This window comes from Biomphalaria glabrata, chromosome 2 (assembly GCF_947242115.1).
Source record: "Biomphalaria glabrata chromosome 2, xgBioGlab47.1, whole genome shotgun sequence".
Classification (NCBI taxonomy): domain Eukaryota; kingdom Metazoa; phylum Mollusca; class Gastropoda; family Planorbidae; genus Biomphalaria; species Biomphalaria glabrata.
The window spans coordinates 64,495,394-64,509,740 of NC_074712.1; the positions used below are offsets into that span (position 1 = coordinate 64,495,394).

General features: G+C 32.5%; 1 protein-coding gene across 4 annotated transcripts in view; it reads right to left on the reverse strand.

Moving 5' to 3' along the window:
• The window catches only part of LOC106064306 (mitochondrial Rho GTPase 1-A-like), a 19,094-nt gene continuing 4,747 nt past the window's right edge, over window positions 1–14,347 (reverse strand). For 3 of the 4 annotated variants that reach the window (XM_056021982.1, XM_056021983.1, XM_056021981.1), the window contains exons 10-21: window positions 12,672–12,728; window positions 10,462–10,567; window positions 9,352–9,472; window positions 7,446–7,530; window positions 6,608–6,753; window positions 5,909–6,003; window positions 5,623–5,714; window positions 4,893–5,015; window positions 3,091–3,216; window positions 2,510–2,706; window positions 1,620–1,688; window positions 1–406 (exon numbers count right to left, since the gene is read on the reverse strand). In XM_056021982.1, coding sequence (XP_055877957.1) covers window positions 277–406; window positions 1,620–1,688; window positions 2,510–2,706; window positions 3,091–3,216; window positions 4,893–5,015; window positions 5,623–5,714; window positions 5,909–6,003; window positions 6,608–6,753; window positions 7,446–7,530; window positions 9,352–9,472; window positions 10,462–10,567; window positions 12,672–12,728 — 1,347 coding nt within the window. In that variant the 3' untranslated portion in view covers window positions 1–276. The remainder of the gene's footprint in view (window positions 407–1,619; window positions 1,689–2,509; window positions 2,707–3,090; window positions 3,217–4,892; window positions 5,016–5,622; window positions 5,715–5,908; window positions 6,004–6,607; window positions 6,754–7,445; window positions 7,531–9,351; window positions 9,473–10,461; window positions 10,568–12,671; window positions 12,729–14,347) is intronic. The other variant, XM_056021984.1, reaches the window with a different exon arrangement.

A 14,347-nucleotide genomic window follows, 5' to 3' on the forward strand; every position in this document is an offset into this window, starting at 1 on the left:
TTCAAGTAGATAGTGGACAGTACCACATTCAATAAATAAAATGAAGTTGGGAGTGGTATGTGAAAACTAGTGCATTTATAGAGTATTCTACTTGAAATAATTGTGATAAAATTGAACAGGTCCAGATATAAAAAGTTGAACTAATCAACCTACTGTAATGGGACTCAAAGTGCCACCTTATGTCTTATGAGATAATTGAGTACTATATTCTTTGTCCAATGCTAATAAGGAAGACAGGAAGTCTCCAGGCTAACAACATCACCGACTGAATTTGGCTCATCTACGTGGCGTTGACGATGTGTGTACAAATTTATAAATAGCAAAGCCCAATGCAGCTGCGACAGCTAACCCAATGCCAACTTGAAGATATGTATTGGGACTTGATTGAAAGAGTCCTTTGATGTGTCTGTAACAGATGCAAACAACACAATATCAACAAAACTTTAAAATTCATATTAGCTCTTTAAATTAGCTTCGACCCTTAATAACGAGCATTGACTATTGAATTTCAAAACTAACAGTTTTTGTAATATAACTTCTTTTTATACAAATTAGTATTAGATCTAATATTACAAGTAAATAGGTAAGTATGGGGTTAGATTTAGATTTATTTTTTTTTTTTTATGGTTGGGTGAAGTTAATTATTTACAAAGTAACCAAATTAATCGCTCAGATAATTCAATTTTAACTAAAGATAAGCCAGACACATGACCGTAGTTTAAAATGGCGAAATAGGACATAGAAACACCAGTTCATGCTATACAGTCTGCTGTGAGTTTTTACATCTAATGCTTAAAATTTTTATATCTATTGCTAATCATTTATATTATATCTAACTTTAGCATAAATTGTCATTGTTGCAGATAAAGAATAAAAGCCATAAGATATACAATGGCTTTAAATTGATTAAATAAGTATACTTTGGTTTCCAAATGATGATTGTTCCAATAACTATGCTTTGGATTAAATGTAAATGTAATCAAGGATTCTTTGGTTTTAAATTAAGTTACTAGACCTAGTGTCCCTAATGATGCAACACCTATACTTTGGATTCAAACTAAAGGACTTTACCTACTGATGCAATACTTCAGAAATGATAACAAGCTTAGATTTATAAACAATAAGAAAAATGCACAAGCTAACAAAATCAAAACATGCGAGTTACTGGTAAAACAAAATACAGTGATATAAAAACAACTGCTGACAACTTTGTAAAATGTTTCAATAATTCTCACAGAAAAGGTATTCATAAAGCTATATGTGCCAAATATGACAAAATGAACACAAAAACTGCACCAAATGAAATCTATAGGGTCCTATTATAAATAAAACAAACTCTGGAAATGTGAGCTATTTATTACTGGTACACTGTACTACACCAAAACTAAATTAACATTCAATAAATGAGCTACACACCAATTAAAAAGATGACAAATCATTCAACTTTCAACCAAAAAATAAATCTTATTTTGGTATTTGCATAACATCAAGGAAAAAAAAAAAGACAAAACAAAGGGTATCTAGTCAAAAGTTGATTAGCCATGTTTTTGTTAATACAACTTCAAGCAAGAGTGCAAAGACACAGAGAGGTTGGTTTCAAAGTAAAATAAGAAAAGAACCTTAGTCTTTCTTCCAACCACAGAGGGCGTTGGTGAACCAGCAGCATATGGACCAGGCGCTTCAGGTTACTGAAATAGACAGATCACTCTTACTACACATTACATTCTTCACTGATAGAGCTCTTCAGTAGAAAAGGAAATGTTACCATTAACCTCCTGGTATGTCATCATGTAGGCTGCCAGTAAGCAGTTCAGAGATAGCACACATTCAAGCCATTAAAAAAAACATAATTTAAATTATTTCCCAATCTAGATGAAGAAATTTCATCGCCTTGATGATAGAATTAAATCGATAAAAGCTGTTGATAAAATTGTGAAAATTGTTTCATTGTACTATGTTAATAAATCTAATAATTAGCAATGCAAGATGCATGTCTTTCAACAATAAAGATAGGCCAGGAATTGTGAGCTTTGAAAAAAAAAAAGATAAAAAGTTAACTTTTGGAGGTTATTCTGATAGGATGTAATGACTAAACTAAGTACTTGTTAATTAAAAAGCTTACATAAAAATAAAACAACGCAGTGAACAAGAAAATGTGTAGAAACTCTAAATATCTATTATAACATAAAATAAAATTGTGCGTGCAAAAAAAAAAGTGTTAATTTAATAGAAATTTGAGTTGTTCACAGTAAAGGTCTAACTAAAAAAAAGTAAGGAGGGAGGATTATACTGATTTAGGAAAAAGAAGAAATGTGATTGCATATGAATTTTATAAATGGAAGATCTCTAATAAAACGTCAAAATTTTATCGGCATAGACTAAAGTCTCTCCATTCATCCCATATGAGGACACTGAAGTGGATACTAGTAGTGTACTTAACTAGCAATGAATGTTCTACAGAACTCGAGGAAAAGGAAAACAATTTCAGTGAAAGAAAAGAACAACTTACGGGTATGCAGCCATTGTTGCCAACTTGATGTAAACATCATGATTCACTTTATCAATGCATGTAAATCTTTGGGGTGGAGGAAGTTTAAACCTGCTACAAAACTGGGCAGGGGTCAATTCATAGTCTTGTCGAACTTCTGGGTACTCGGCTTTTGATGCGACGATAAGTGTTGGTATTTTACAGTCGATAAAATGTTTCTGAAGAGTAACAAGATCAGTCAAGGCATTAGACAAATTAACAAAACACATCAGGGACTTAATTTCCATAAAAATTTCTCCATTTTAATTTGTTTTTACTGTACATGTGCCCAACCATTGCCACTTGAAGAGCAGCATTGGTCCTGATTTGGGGTGAGTCATGTTGTTTTTAATATTTGTATATATCATTTGTTTTTCCAGTGTCTACTCCTTTAAAATGAAACCTGACAATATTAAGTGGTGATGAAGTTGGTTGAATATACGATTAGGGTGATTTGGTGAAATGAAACCCTAGAAGAAACATATACTGGTGCCAAAATAATTAAAACTTAAAAATCTTACATCATCTGCCCCATAAAGGTTTTTTTTAGTCAGTGTACTCACCAAATACATTCTGGCACAGAACTCAAAACTCTGTGGGTTGGTAACATCATAGACTAGACAAGCCACATCACAGTCTAGTTCAGTGGGAGTAAGCATCTCACACATGACCAAGTCTACTTCATGGAGCTGAAACAAAAGAAACTCAGGATGTACTTAGACATTCTTAGTTACACTCCGTTCAAAGCAGCCGTATTACAAAACCACTTCCTAAAATATGAAGTATTTGTCATTTGTCTCAATAACCCTTTTGGCAACTAAAAAATGCCTAGGGGAAAGAACAAAATAATTCCATACTAAAAATGAAGCACCACTAATTCACGTTGCATGCTTGTTTGAGGACTCATAGTGACAAGCTTGAAAAACATGTTTTTATCAAAACTGATCAGCAGTTTCTCCTTCAGCATATTTCAAGAGGCAAGATATCCCACAATATCTTTGTCATTTCTGTCTGTGACACATTGGTTTCCATACTTAACTTTTTTCTTATTTGTCACTTCTGTCTGTGACACATTGGTTTCCATACTTAACCTTTTTCTTATTTGTCATTTCTGTCTTTCACACATTGGTTTCCATACTTAACTTTTTCTTATTTGTCACTTCTGTCTTGCACACATTGGTTTCCAAACTTAACTTTTTCTTATTTGTCACTTCTGTCTTGCACACATTGGTTTCCAAACTTAACTTTTTCTTATTTGTCACTTCTGTCTTGCACACATTGGTTTCCATACTTAACTTTTTCTTATTTGTCATTTCTGTCTTGCACACATTGGTTTCCATACTTAACTTTTTCTTATTTGTCACTTCTGTCTTGCACACATTGGTTTCCATACTTAACTTTTTTCTTATTTGTCATTTCTGTCTTTCACACATTGGTTTCCATACTTAACCTTTTTCTTATTTGTCATTTCTGTCTTTCACACATTGGTTTCCATGCTTAACCTTTTTCTTATTTGTCATTTCTGTCTTTCACACATTGGTTTCCATGCTTAACCTTTTTCTTATTTGTCATTTCTGTCTTTCACACATTGGTTTCCATGCTTAACCTTTTTCTTATTTGTCATTTCTGTCTTTCACACATTGGTTTCCATACTTAACCTTTTTCTTATTTGTCACTTCTGTCTTGCACACATTGGTTTCCAAACTTAACTTTTTCTTATTTGTCATTTCTGTCTTCACACATTGGTTTCCATGCTTAACCCTTAAAACGCGTGTGGTAGTTTAGCCTCTAATAATCAGAATTGTGTATGCACTCTTTGTAAAACAGTTCAGCACTTTAAGGGTTAACCTTTTTCTTATTTGTCATTTCTGTCTTTCACACATTGGTTTCCACACTTAACCTTTTCCTTATTTGTCAATAGAAATTTCTTTAAAGTGTAAAATAAAAAAAAACATTTGGTTTCTTTTATTATTGACAGCATTCTTTCAAAAAGAGACTATAATTACATCATATGCATATCCATATGCCAATCTAGTCATGCAAGGGATGAGTAAATAGTTCTAACATATGGAATAAGAAATGTGTGTTTATTTTGTAGTTTTCTTTAACTCATTAGGTTGTGTTTTTGTAAGCTACGGTTCAGTGTTTTATGTATTATTGCTAATTTACTTTTTAGTCTTCTGTCGTGGAGTGTCTCTTAATTTATTGATTTCACTAACGGTGTTGCTCTAGTCAAATGTGACTATCACTATGATACAGAACTATTTAATAAATGAGAACACGCTATCAATGAACTATTGATTCATTCCAGCTGTTAAGTATCTGAATGTAGAGTTAGTTTAGGTTTCAGAATGAAATTGCTTACCATCAGATATTTATCTTGGCCATAAACTTGAACAGTGTTGATAGTAAAATTGGATAAATTCTGTCTGTTCAATGTAGCCACGTAGCGCAAATTTCTTTGCAGTAATCCTTGGAGAAAAGCAGTCTGGAAAAACATACATTAAATACAAGTACTTGGAACAGATCTTTATATGAAAAAAAAACAAACCAAGATAGATTATTTTTGGTCTTGCTAAATTAAAACGGTATCTGAATTATCAACACTGTCTAAGCCCTATTACAATGGTTGGTCTATTGCACATCAATATTATCTTGGCCCTATCACTATGGTCTATTGCACATCACTATCTAGGCCCTATCACAATGGTCTATTGCACATCAACACTATCTAGGCCCTACCACAATGGTCTATTGCACATCAATATTATCTTGGCCCTATCACAATGGTCTATTGCACATCAATATTATCTTGGCCCTACCACAATGGTCTATTGCAAATCAAGATTATGTTGGCAATTTTGAGCCTAATTATAGTTGACTGAACATCGATCATTATTAAAGCAATATGAAGTCACACTTTTTTTTTCTTTTTTTTTTTGGATTACATCTCATCAACACAATTTGTGCTGTTTATTATATAATAATAATAATAATAATTTTATTTATAAAGCGCTGTTAACAAACAAAATGTAGGCTCAAGGCGCTGTAACAACATTACAAACACACAAGCATAAATTTTAATGAAACCTTACCTTTCCAACAGACTTGGCCCCCATAACATGACATCTAAATACATTACGACCAGTCTGTCGTTTTTCTAAGTCAATTTTCTTATCTCTTGTCACTAGAATAAAATTGATTTGATAATTATGTCATATGGAGTTTAAATTTATAGTAATAATTGCATAACTAACATGTTACATATTATTTTGCATTAATTTTTTTTTTGCTTTGATGAATTTATATTTTTTTTTGCCAATAAATGATGTTAAATAAATAGTTCAGTGAACAGACTAGTTCTGTTGTGTTACGACATACCATGTATGGCTGTTAGTTGACTCTCTTGTTGATAATTAAAACCCAAGTAAGCTAAATACTCTATGGCTCTGTTCATATCCAATAAAGTTGTCAGTCTAGTAAAAATAATAATAAGTTCATAAATAATTACAGCTTTTATTTTTTGGAGGGTCAACCTCACCTTCACCTATGCTGTAGTCTATTGGACAGTTGGGGCACCACACAAGATTTGTTAGATTTGTTGACCATCTTTGGAGGGTTAAAGTGAGAAAAATCCTCAATTTTCTTAACAACATCTATTTATAATTCCTTTTTTTAATACTTAGTCAATTTAAATATGTGATTCTCTTCATTACACAGCACAAAAGTTAAAAAAAAAAACGCTTCTGATTTTGTTAAAATAAGGAATTCAGCAAATGAAAAACACTAACACTTCCATTATACTAGAATAAGGACCATATCAAATTCAAAACTAATATCAACAAAACAAATAAACAAAATAATAATGATAAATCCTAAGGTTTTGAACTCCTATTTAGATCCATTTAGCCTAAAATAATAATCTTAAGAGAAATCCACTTAGATCCATTTAGCCTAATACAAATAATCTTAAGAGAAATCTACTTAGATCCATTTAGCCTAATACAAATAATCTTAAGAGAAATCTACTTAGGTCCAGTTAGCCTAATACAAAAAATTCTTTAAGAGAAATCTACTTACGTCCATTGAGCCAGATAGCCATTAAGTGAAATCCAGCCATCAGCATTAGTACAGACTGTATTGTTGACATCAGGCCCCCAAGGCATGATGGGACATGTACTAAACAAATTTTGTAATTCTGTTGGTGACAAGAAACCATCTCGATCCTAGAACCAAATCAACATAAAAAATTATCTTATCTTATATAATAGAGACGTTACTTCAAAAAAGAAGATGAAGAAAAGAAGATTTATTGTAAGTATTGTGATAACCAGAACTTCTTTTTCTAAATTTCTCTTCAACATTCTCTTGTAAATTAACTCTAGTTTTCCATTTCACAATCCAAAATTAAATTAAATTTTTTTTTCTGTAATAATTCATTTGTGTTAATAAAAAGGGCTTACATAGCCCTTTAAAGATGTATCCTTTTTTTTTATAACAAACAACAAAATTATATGATTTTAATCACGACTAGATAGTGTAGACAAGTAAATAACTCCATTAGAATGCAGGAAAATATTCTGGATAGTAGAATTAAGATGGACTGTATTAGATTATACAATAATTTACTTAAAATATTCTTCTACACTGTCTCAGAGAGCCACATTATGCTTCCTGTTGCCTTGAGGAAAAGGATCACAATTTGTCTTAAAAATGATTAGATCTACATAGTGAGTTAAAGAAAAGTACTTTACTTCTTGTGCTGGACAATAGGGGCCTACCTGTTGCTCTAAAGATATTGACTAAATTTCTTGTTGCCTCATTAGAAATTTATCATCAAATAAATTGAATTCAAGTTAATGATAATGTCTACACTCAGAGAAGCTGATTATATTTTTTATTGCACAAGACTACTGACCTCATCATACTTGTCAAAGAGTCGAACTAGAAATTGATATCCTTCAGCTGTCAGTTCTGTGGTGCTGCCAAGTCCTACAAACAATCTAATTTGAGAAACAATAAATACATTATATCTGTGTCTGTATTGTTGTGTATATATTCCAATATATTAAAAATATATATATATACATTATGCTATATATCCCTAGAAATATCTTAATGTAAAATCTGGACACCAAATGTTTCAAGTTAAAGAAGTTTCTAATTTCTAATTTCTGCTCCATTCATTAGCTTCATAAAACCTATTATTTCTATCACAATTGACTGAGAAAACAAAACAAGAGTTTGTATAAAAGGCAGCTAGAAATAAGAGTGAGGTCTAGATCTAGATCTGATGAACTAAAGAGCTGTCATTGTGTGTGTGGGGCTTGTGTATGGGGGGACGGTTATGTGAAAGGTTTTCTCAAAATGTTCTAAGAGATACAGAAATACCACAGTCTCTGTCTGAACTCACAGTCACCAACCACCTTCACCTCACATATACCTTAGTCTGTCGAACGTTGGGGCACCACACAAGATCTGCTGTCATTCTCCATTCCTTTCTTTTGCCTTTGATAGAATCTTACAATGACAGACCCTTCCATTCTTTTATGTTGTCTTTTTTCTTCATTTTCTTGGTACTGTTCCATGAAGGAATGTGATATGGCCATTGAGTTTTTGTTTGCATTTTTTACAATAATTTGCATATCATCATGGGATCTAGTGTGGTCTTTGTATGTGTTACCTAGGATCTTTGTGTAGCATCTCAATTCCATTGCTAGGATCCTTTTCTCTAGTTCTGCAGTTTCCAAGATTCGCAAGCATATAAGAATGTGGCTAGGGCTATACCTTTGTCTTTCCCTATTTTGAATTTTGCGAGTGCACTGTGGACTGTGCAATTCTGGCCAGTAGTTCAGGTTTGGTTCCTTCATCTGATATCTGATAAAGATATTTGAAACTACTGACATTTGTCAGCTTTTCACCTCCAATACTGATGTCCCTTTTAAAGCCCTGTTGGCTATTGGTCATGATTTGTGTTTTTTTTTTGGCATTTATATGTATACCATATGCTGCGGAAGTCCTGTCTATGCTCATCACCAAGTAGCTAGCTCTTCTTCTGTCCCTTCCAGACCATCTATGTAGTCCTCAAAGGCACGTTAGTAATTCTTCTTCCCCTCAGAGTATGAATCTAATACCTTACAACATCTTAGAGATGCTATCATCAATGCCAAACTCACTAACCCCATTATAAACAAACATATACAGGCCTGAACCACTTAGTGCATTAACATCATCATTCTTTTCTGAGCAGAGACAATATTAGTTAAGTATCTGCAACCTGACAATCGACAGTATAAGACTACCCATTCAACAATAGGATCACCCAAAAAAAACAATCATCTATCAGTGAACAAAACAAGATCATTTATATTGCTGATATAAGTATATATACAGTTCAGTCATCTTGGTTCATTGATGGCCACTTTTGTCATCCAGAGCGCAGAGGTGAGATCCATGTGAGCCCGAAATGTTTGGCTGCATACTGTGCAAGTCATTTCAGCCGATGCTAATGTCATTGGCCTTGGGTTTTTTTTCACAGCGCGAGGCCATGATGGTCTATCATGTGCTTCCATCTTCCAGGCTCAATGCTTTCAGATAAGGTTTTGAGGATGTCCTTTAAGCACTTTCTTTGTACACCTTGTGAGCGCTTCCCTTTCTTTAATCGACCATAAAGATGTCAGAGACTTCCATTCTGCAGATGTGGCCTGACCATACCAGGAGAGACTGCATCAGGATTGTGTGATATAAGTAACTTTGCACTAGTAGACTAAAGAAAACTATTTCGACAACATAAATAATATATATTTTACTACAATGAAACTTACTTAGGAGATAAATATTCAGTAGTTAGCTGTAAGTTATCATCATAACCAAATTTTCGAAGTACTGACCAAGTGGTTTCATGACGACCTTTTTGAATGAACAGTGTGTGAAGAAAGAGAAATCCTGAAACATTATTCAAAAAATAAATTATATGTTTCTTATATCAATACAGTAGCAATTTAAATAATTAATTTAAATTTCATTAATGTGTTTAAAAAATATATATAAATTTTAAGTCTATTATCTTTTGAGTAAGACTTTTCTTACTGTTTATACGAGAAATTTCGGAAACAAGATAGATTAAAAACATTCTTTTGAAGAAGACATTTCAAAATTTCTTAATAGATAGGTTTGTCTTAACTGTCGAATATCTCCCAGATGAGATATCATCATTCTTTTAATGCCTTTAGCTTAACTTCAACATGTCTGCTACACGAGGTCTTTGCAGATCACGTTGGTGTTCTTATATGACAATCAAGCCCATTAGAAAACTTCCTGCTCTACTGCCTCGAATGTCTCTCAGACACAGTAACCACCTGTTCCACCCCTTCTTAATTTAACTTAATTTGAGATAGGCCCTAATTGCTAGGAGAAAAAGTACATTATAGGTGTCAGAAGAAGGAATTTTAGAAGCACCAAAAGCTTCAACCAAGACCACCCTGGGAGAAGCTTACAGTATCCCCCAGACATCTGAGTTATATGAGGTGCAAATGTAAATTTTTTTATTTGGGGAGGGCAGGGAGCACTAAAAAAGGCTGAGAAACAATGCCTATGATCTTTGTTAGGGGGTCGCATTAAAAAGCACTTTGGGCTACCTTGAAATAAACAAGTATAAAAACAGCATCCGGCCCAAGGTTATAATAATAATATGTAGATTCACAGAAAAAAAGGATGAGATTGGATACATGCACCGAAATAAATTATTCAGTGTTTAAATTACCAGAGTTCTCTTGTCTTGGAATTTCAGAGATAATTTTAAAAAAAAACATTTACAGGACATGGTTCGTAAGAAAGTTGGTTGTTAAACAGTAATTACACAGCAAGTTTAATTAGAAATAATATAAAAATACCACTATTTATAGGTATGCAAATAATTTTGTTTAGTTAAAAACCTTTCAAAGTAATCCCATCATTGACACCATCAGTAACATTTTTTCTGACAATTGACTTAACATCTTCCAAAGCTTGCGGATGTAAGGGAGAATTAAAACATTTCATCTGAAAATTTGATATAGAGTCCACTCAGTCAGAATTCAATATTAATTGTAATATAATACTTGAAAATATATTATGCAAAACTTAATTTAAGTTTAGACCAGGGGTCGGCAACCTGCGGATCGCGAGCCACATGCGGCTCTTTAGATGTTCAGCTGCGGCTCTTTAGTTCCATGCGCAAATATTATTTATTTTATCGAAAATAAAAACATTTAAAAATCGTTCTGATTCGATTCTATCTCTCGAACACTTGTACACGCTTTTCAGGGCACCCCGCCCCCATGTCTTGAAAGGTAAGTATTTGCAGGTGGAAGATATTCAACTTTCTTCTGCCTTATAACTTGCTATAGATGAGTCTTGCCACATAAAAGACACGGCACAAGTTAAACTTTTTGTCACAAAAATGTCTTTTCAAGATCCAAAAGCAAAACTTCTAGGATTTCTACCGCTCTCGTGACAAACTAGAGGAGAAGATACAGCTAATGGCATGCAAAAATACTTTGAAGCCACTGTAATCTAAATAAAATCGTTTCAATAGCAACTAATTAAGCCAGAAGAAGGACATGAAAAATTAAAGGAGCAACTACAATTCTTTGGTGCAAAATATAAACCAAGAAATTCTTACGTTTCATTACATAATACACCAAGTAGCGCTTTGTGTCCAAACATCTCCGGCCAAAATAGTTGAGGTCATGAATTTGGTAATCAAGATTTTTAACAGTATCTTGTCAAAAGCACTCTATCATCGTCAGTTTAAAGAATTCTTAACGAAATGGAGACTGAGTATTCTGAACTCCTTCTTTACAATAAAGTGCGATGGCTTTCCAAAGGTAAGGTGTTGAAACGTTTTGCTTTGTGCTTGAATGAATTAAATACATTCCTAAATGATAAAGGCATTAATCACCCTGAATTAGATAACGACAAATGGTTGCAAGCATTTTACTCTATGGTGTAACAGTGAAATCAAATGAACTGAATCTAAAACTGCAGGGAAAGGGATACTCAGTCTATGTTTTGGAAGAAGAATTCGTTTGTTTTGAAGAAAAAAATAATCTTTTTGCAGAAATTATTCAGAGCGGTCAATCACTTCATTTTCAATTTGTAAAGCAATATTGCGATAAAACCAGTGCAACTGTTGACACGAGGTACTTCAACACAGAAAGAAAAATTAAAAATGAATTTATTTGAGCAATTTAAAACTAATAAAACGACTGTAGCATTTATAAAAAAAAAATCTCAACACTAATAGTACCGAAATCCACATTAAACCATCTGAAATGGATCCTGGATTTCTAGACATGCCATTGATTGCATTATAAAGTAAAACTTTGTGTAGTGGAAAATGTACAGAGTTTAAAATCAAGTTGGAAGAGTTGGAGATCCAGAAATGTAACGCAACAAAAGTGGTCAGCGAGATGAGGCACTTATATTCGACGCATGGAATAGTCTTCCAGATTGCTACAGTCAGGTGAAAAAGATGGCATTTGGAAGGCTGACTATCGTCGGATCAGCATATTCGTGTGAGCAAACAATTAAAAGTAAAGTAAGATGCCAACTAACAAATGAAAATTTAGAGTCGTGAAACTAAAAACAAGCTATGAGCCAAATTTACCCAAACTTTCTAAAACCATGCAAGGCCATAGTTATCACAGAATTTGTTTTGCTCAATTGTTTGTTATCAAAATACAGGTTAGTGTTGTATGTAAATGTTTAATTGTTTAAATTTTATACTGAAGTAAGTAATTATCCAATAATACCATATATATATATATATATATATATATATATATTATCTATTTTTTTGTGTAAAACAATATTTATATAAAGATAAATTGATATTTTCTCTTTTGAATAAATAGATTCGTTTTTTTTTTATAAGAAAAACTTTATTAATGCAAGTATTATTTATTGTTTGGAAGAAAAAAATTTGTGGCTCTTTAAAGGCGTTGAAATTTTGTAAATTGTCATTTTTGGCTCTTCCAACTCAAAAGGTTGCCGACCCCTGGTTTAGACTGCAATTTTGCTAATATTCTTTGATAATATAAAATTTAAAATACATAAAAAAAAACTATTTGTAGGATATAAATGAGAAAAAAAAATGAAATACTTGGAATAAATTAATCTCCTCATCACTCAATACGTTATCATTGTCAAGGTCACAGATCTGGAAAAAAAAAAAGGGAATAAATAATTACTATTATTAATGTTCACTTGAGTCTGATGAGATTATTCTTAGCATTATCTTGCTCAGATGACCGATAAGACTTATCATTTTATAGTTTTGGCACTGTCTCAAGTTTCATTTCTTAAGCAGTGGAATAATTAATGATTGGCCATGTTTTTTTGTCCCATATTTTCTGGCAAATTGTCCTAAAACATTTCATAAGATGTGAGCTGCCGTGTTTTAGAAGTTATGATGGTATGTTATCAACTTCAGGCGCATTGCCACCTTTAAGTGATCTTATTGCTTCCTCTACTTCAGACTCAAAAAGTATTGGAGCCATGCCAATGTTGTCCCAAGGTGTTTTGTTGATTAGACTGCAGTTGGGATTTATCTCGAAGTTATACAGATCTTTGCAATATTCTGTCCACCTTCTATGCACATCTGGAGTCAGAAGAGTTCAATCATTGTTTTCGATCACTGTGGTTCTAGCTTTTTAATTTTGCATGTGCTTTTTTTTTGCTATTGCCAACTTTCCAGCTACTTATAGTACTGGTCACTGATCCTATGTTCTTTTGCCAACTTTATTTTCATGCATATTGAACAGTATGGCTGAACAGCATTCTTCTGCCAGCAAGTGATTAACTTTCGTTTTTAGTTTTCTTCTTGCATCGCATAAATCAAGGATGCCATTTGTGATCCGTGGTGTAATTTTGTTTCTTTCTCGCTAATCTCAGGTTTGCAGATGATATAGACCTCATTGGAGAAAATGCAACCAGGTACTAGATCTTACTTCAAAACTGGATGCTGCAGCTAGAGCAGTTGACATGGAAATCAGTGTTGACATTGGGAAAAAATGGAGAGATTTTGTTACATGAATTGTCACAACACCTCTTACATGAAAGTCAAGAGGCAGATGACATGATTATTTATGTCTTTTTGTTGATACTAACTATTACTGGTTTGACCAGCTTCAATTCCTACAATACAGCAGGTAAGAAGGGACCCACATGATAACAGATTCTTACAATAAACAAAATTAAATAAAACAAAAAGTTGTGATCTAAAATTTTATTTTTAGAATCTTCAGTCCTAAGAAAAGGAGACCATTAAATTTACAACTATTTTACTTAGAAAATCTCTAGATTACAGCTGTAAAAAAAAAAATTTGTAAAATTTCTAAAAAAAATCTACAAGAAAATAAAGCCTACAATTATAACAGTAATGTGCCGAGAAAACATATTTTAGCAAATTAAAGTAGCTTCAAAACACCACATGTAATTGCCCATTTTACTAAATGTACCCTAAATAACTATGATCTTGTTTAAAAAAATTTAAACTAATGTTAGCATAATTTTTAGTGAAAATAGAAAAATGAACGGCATATCAAACCAAATGTCATTGTAAGACTGTTAAACATTTAACAATTTTTTAAACTTTTTTTTTCAGTTTTGGGGGAATAATTTCTAAGATTCCAATGGACATTTAAGCTGTTCTAGTATAAAGTTGTAGACAGACAAAGAATAATTTTGTTGCTTGCATGAAATAATTAGACCAAATATTCTGTGTTGTTTATATTTTAACCACTAATACATTGGTGAATAGAAATACTAATAAAAGGA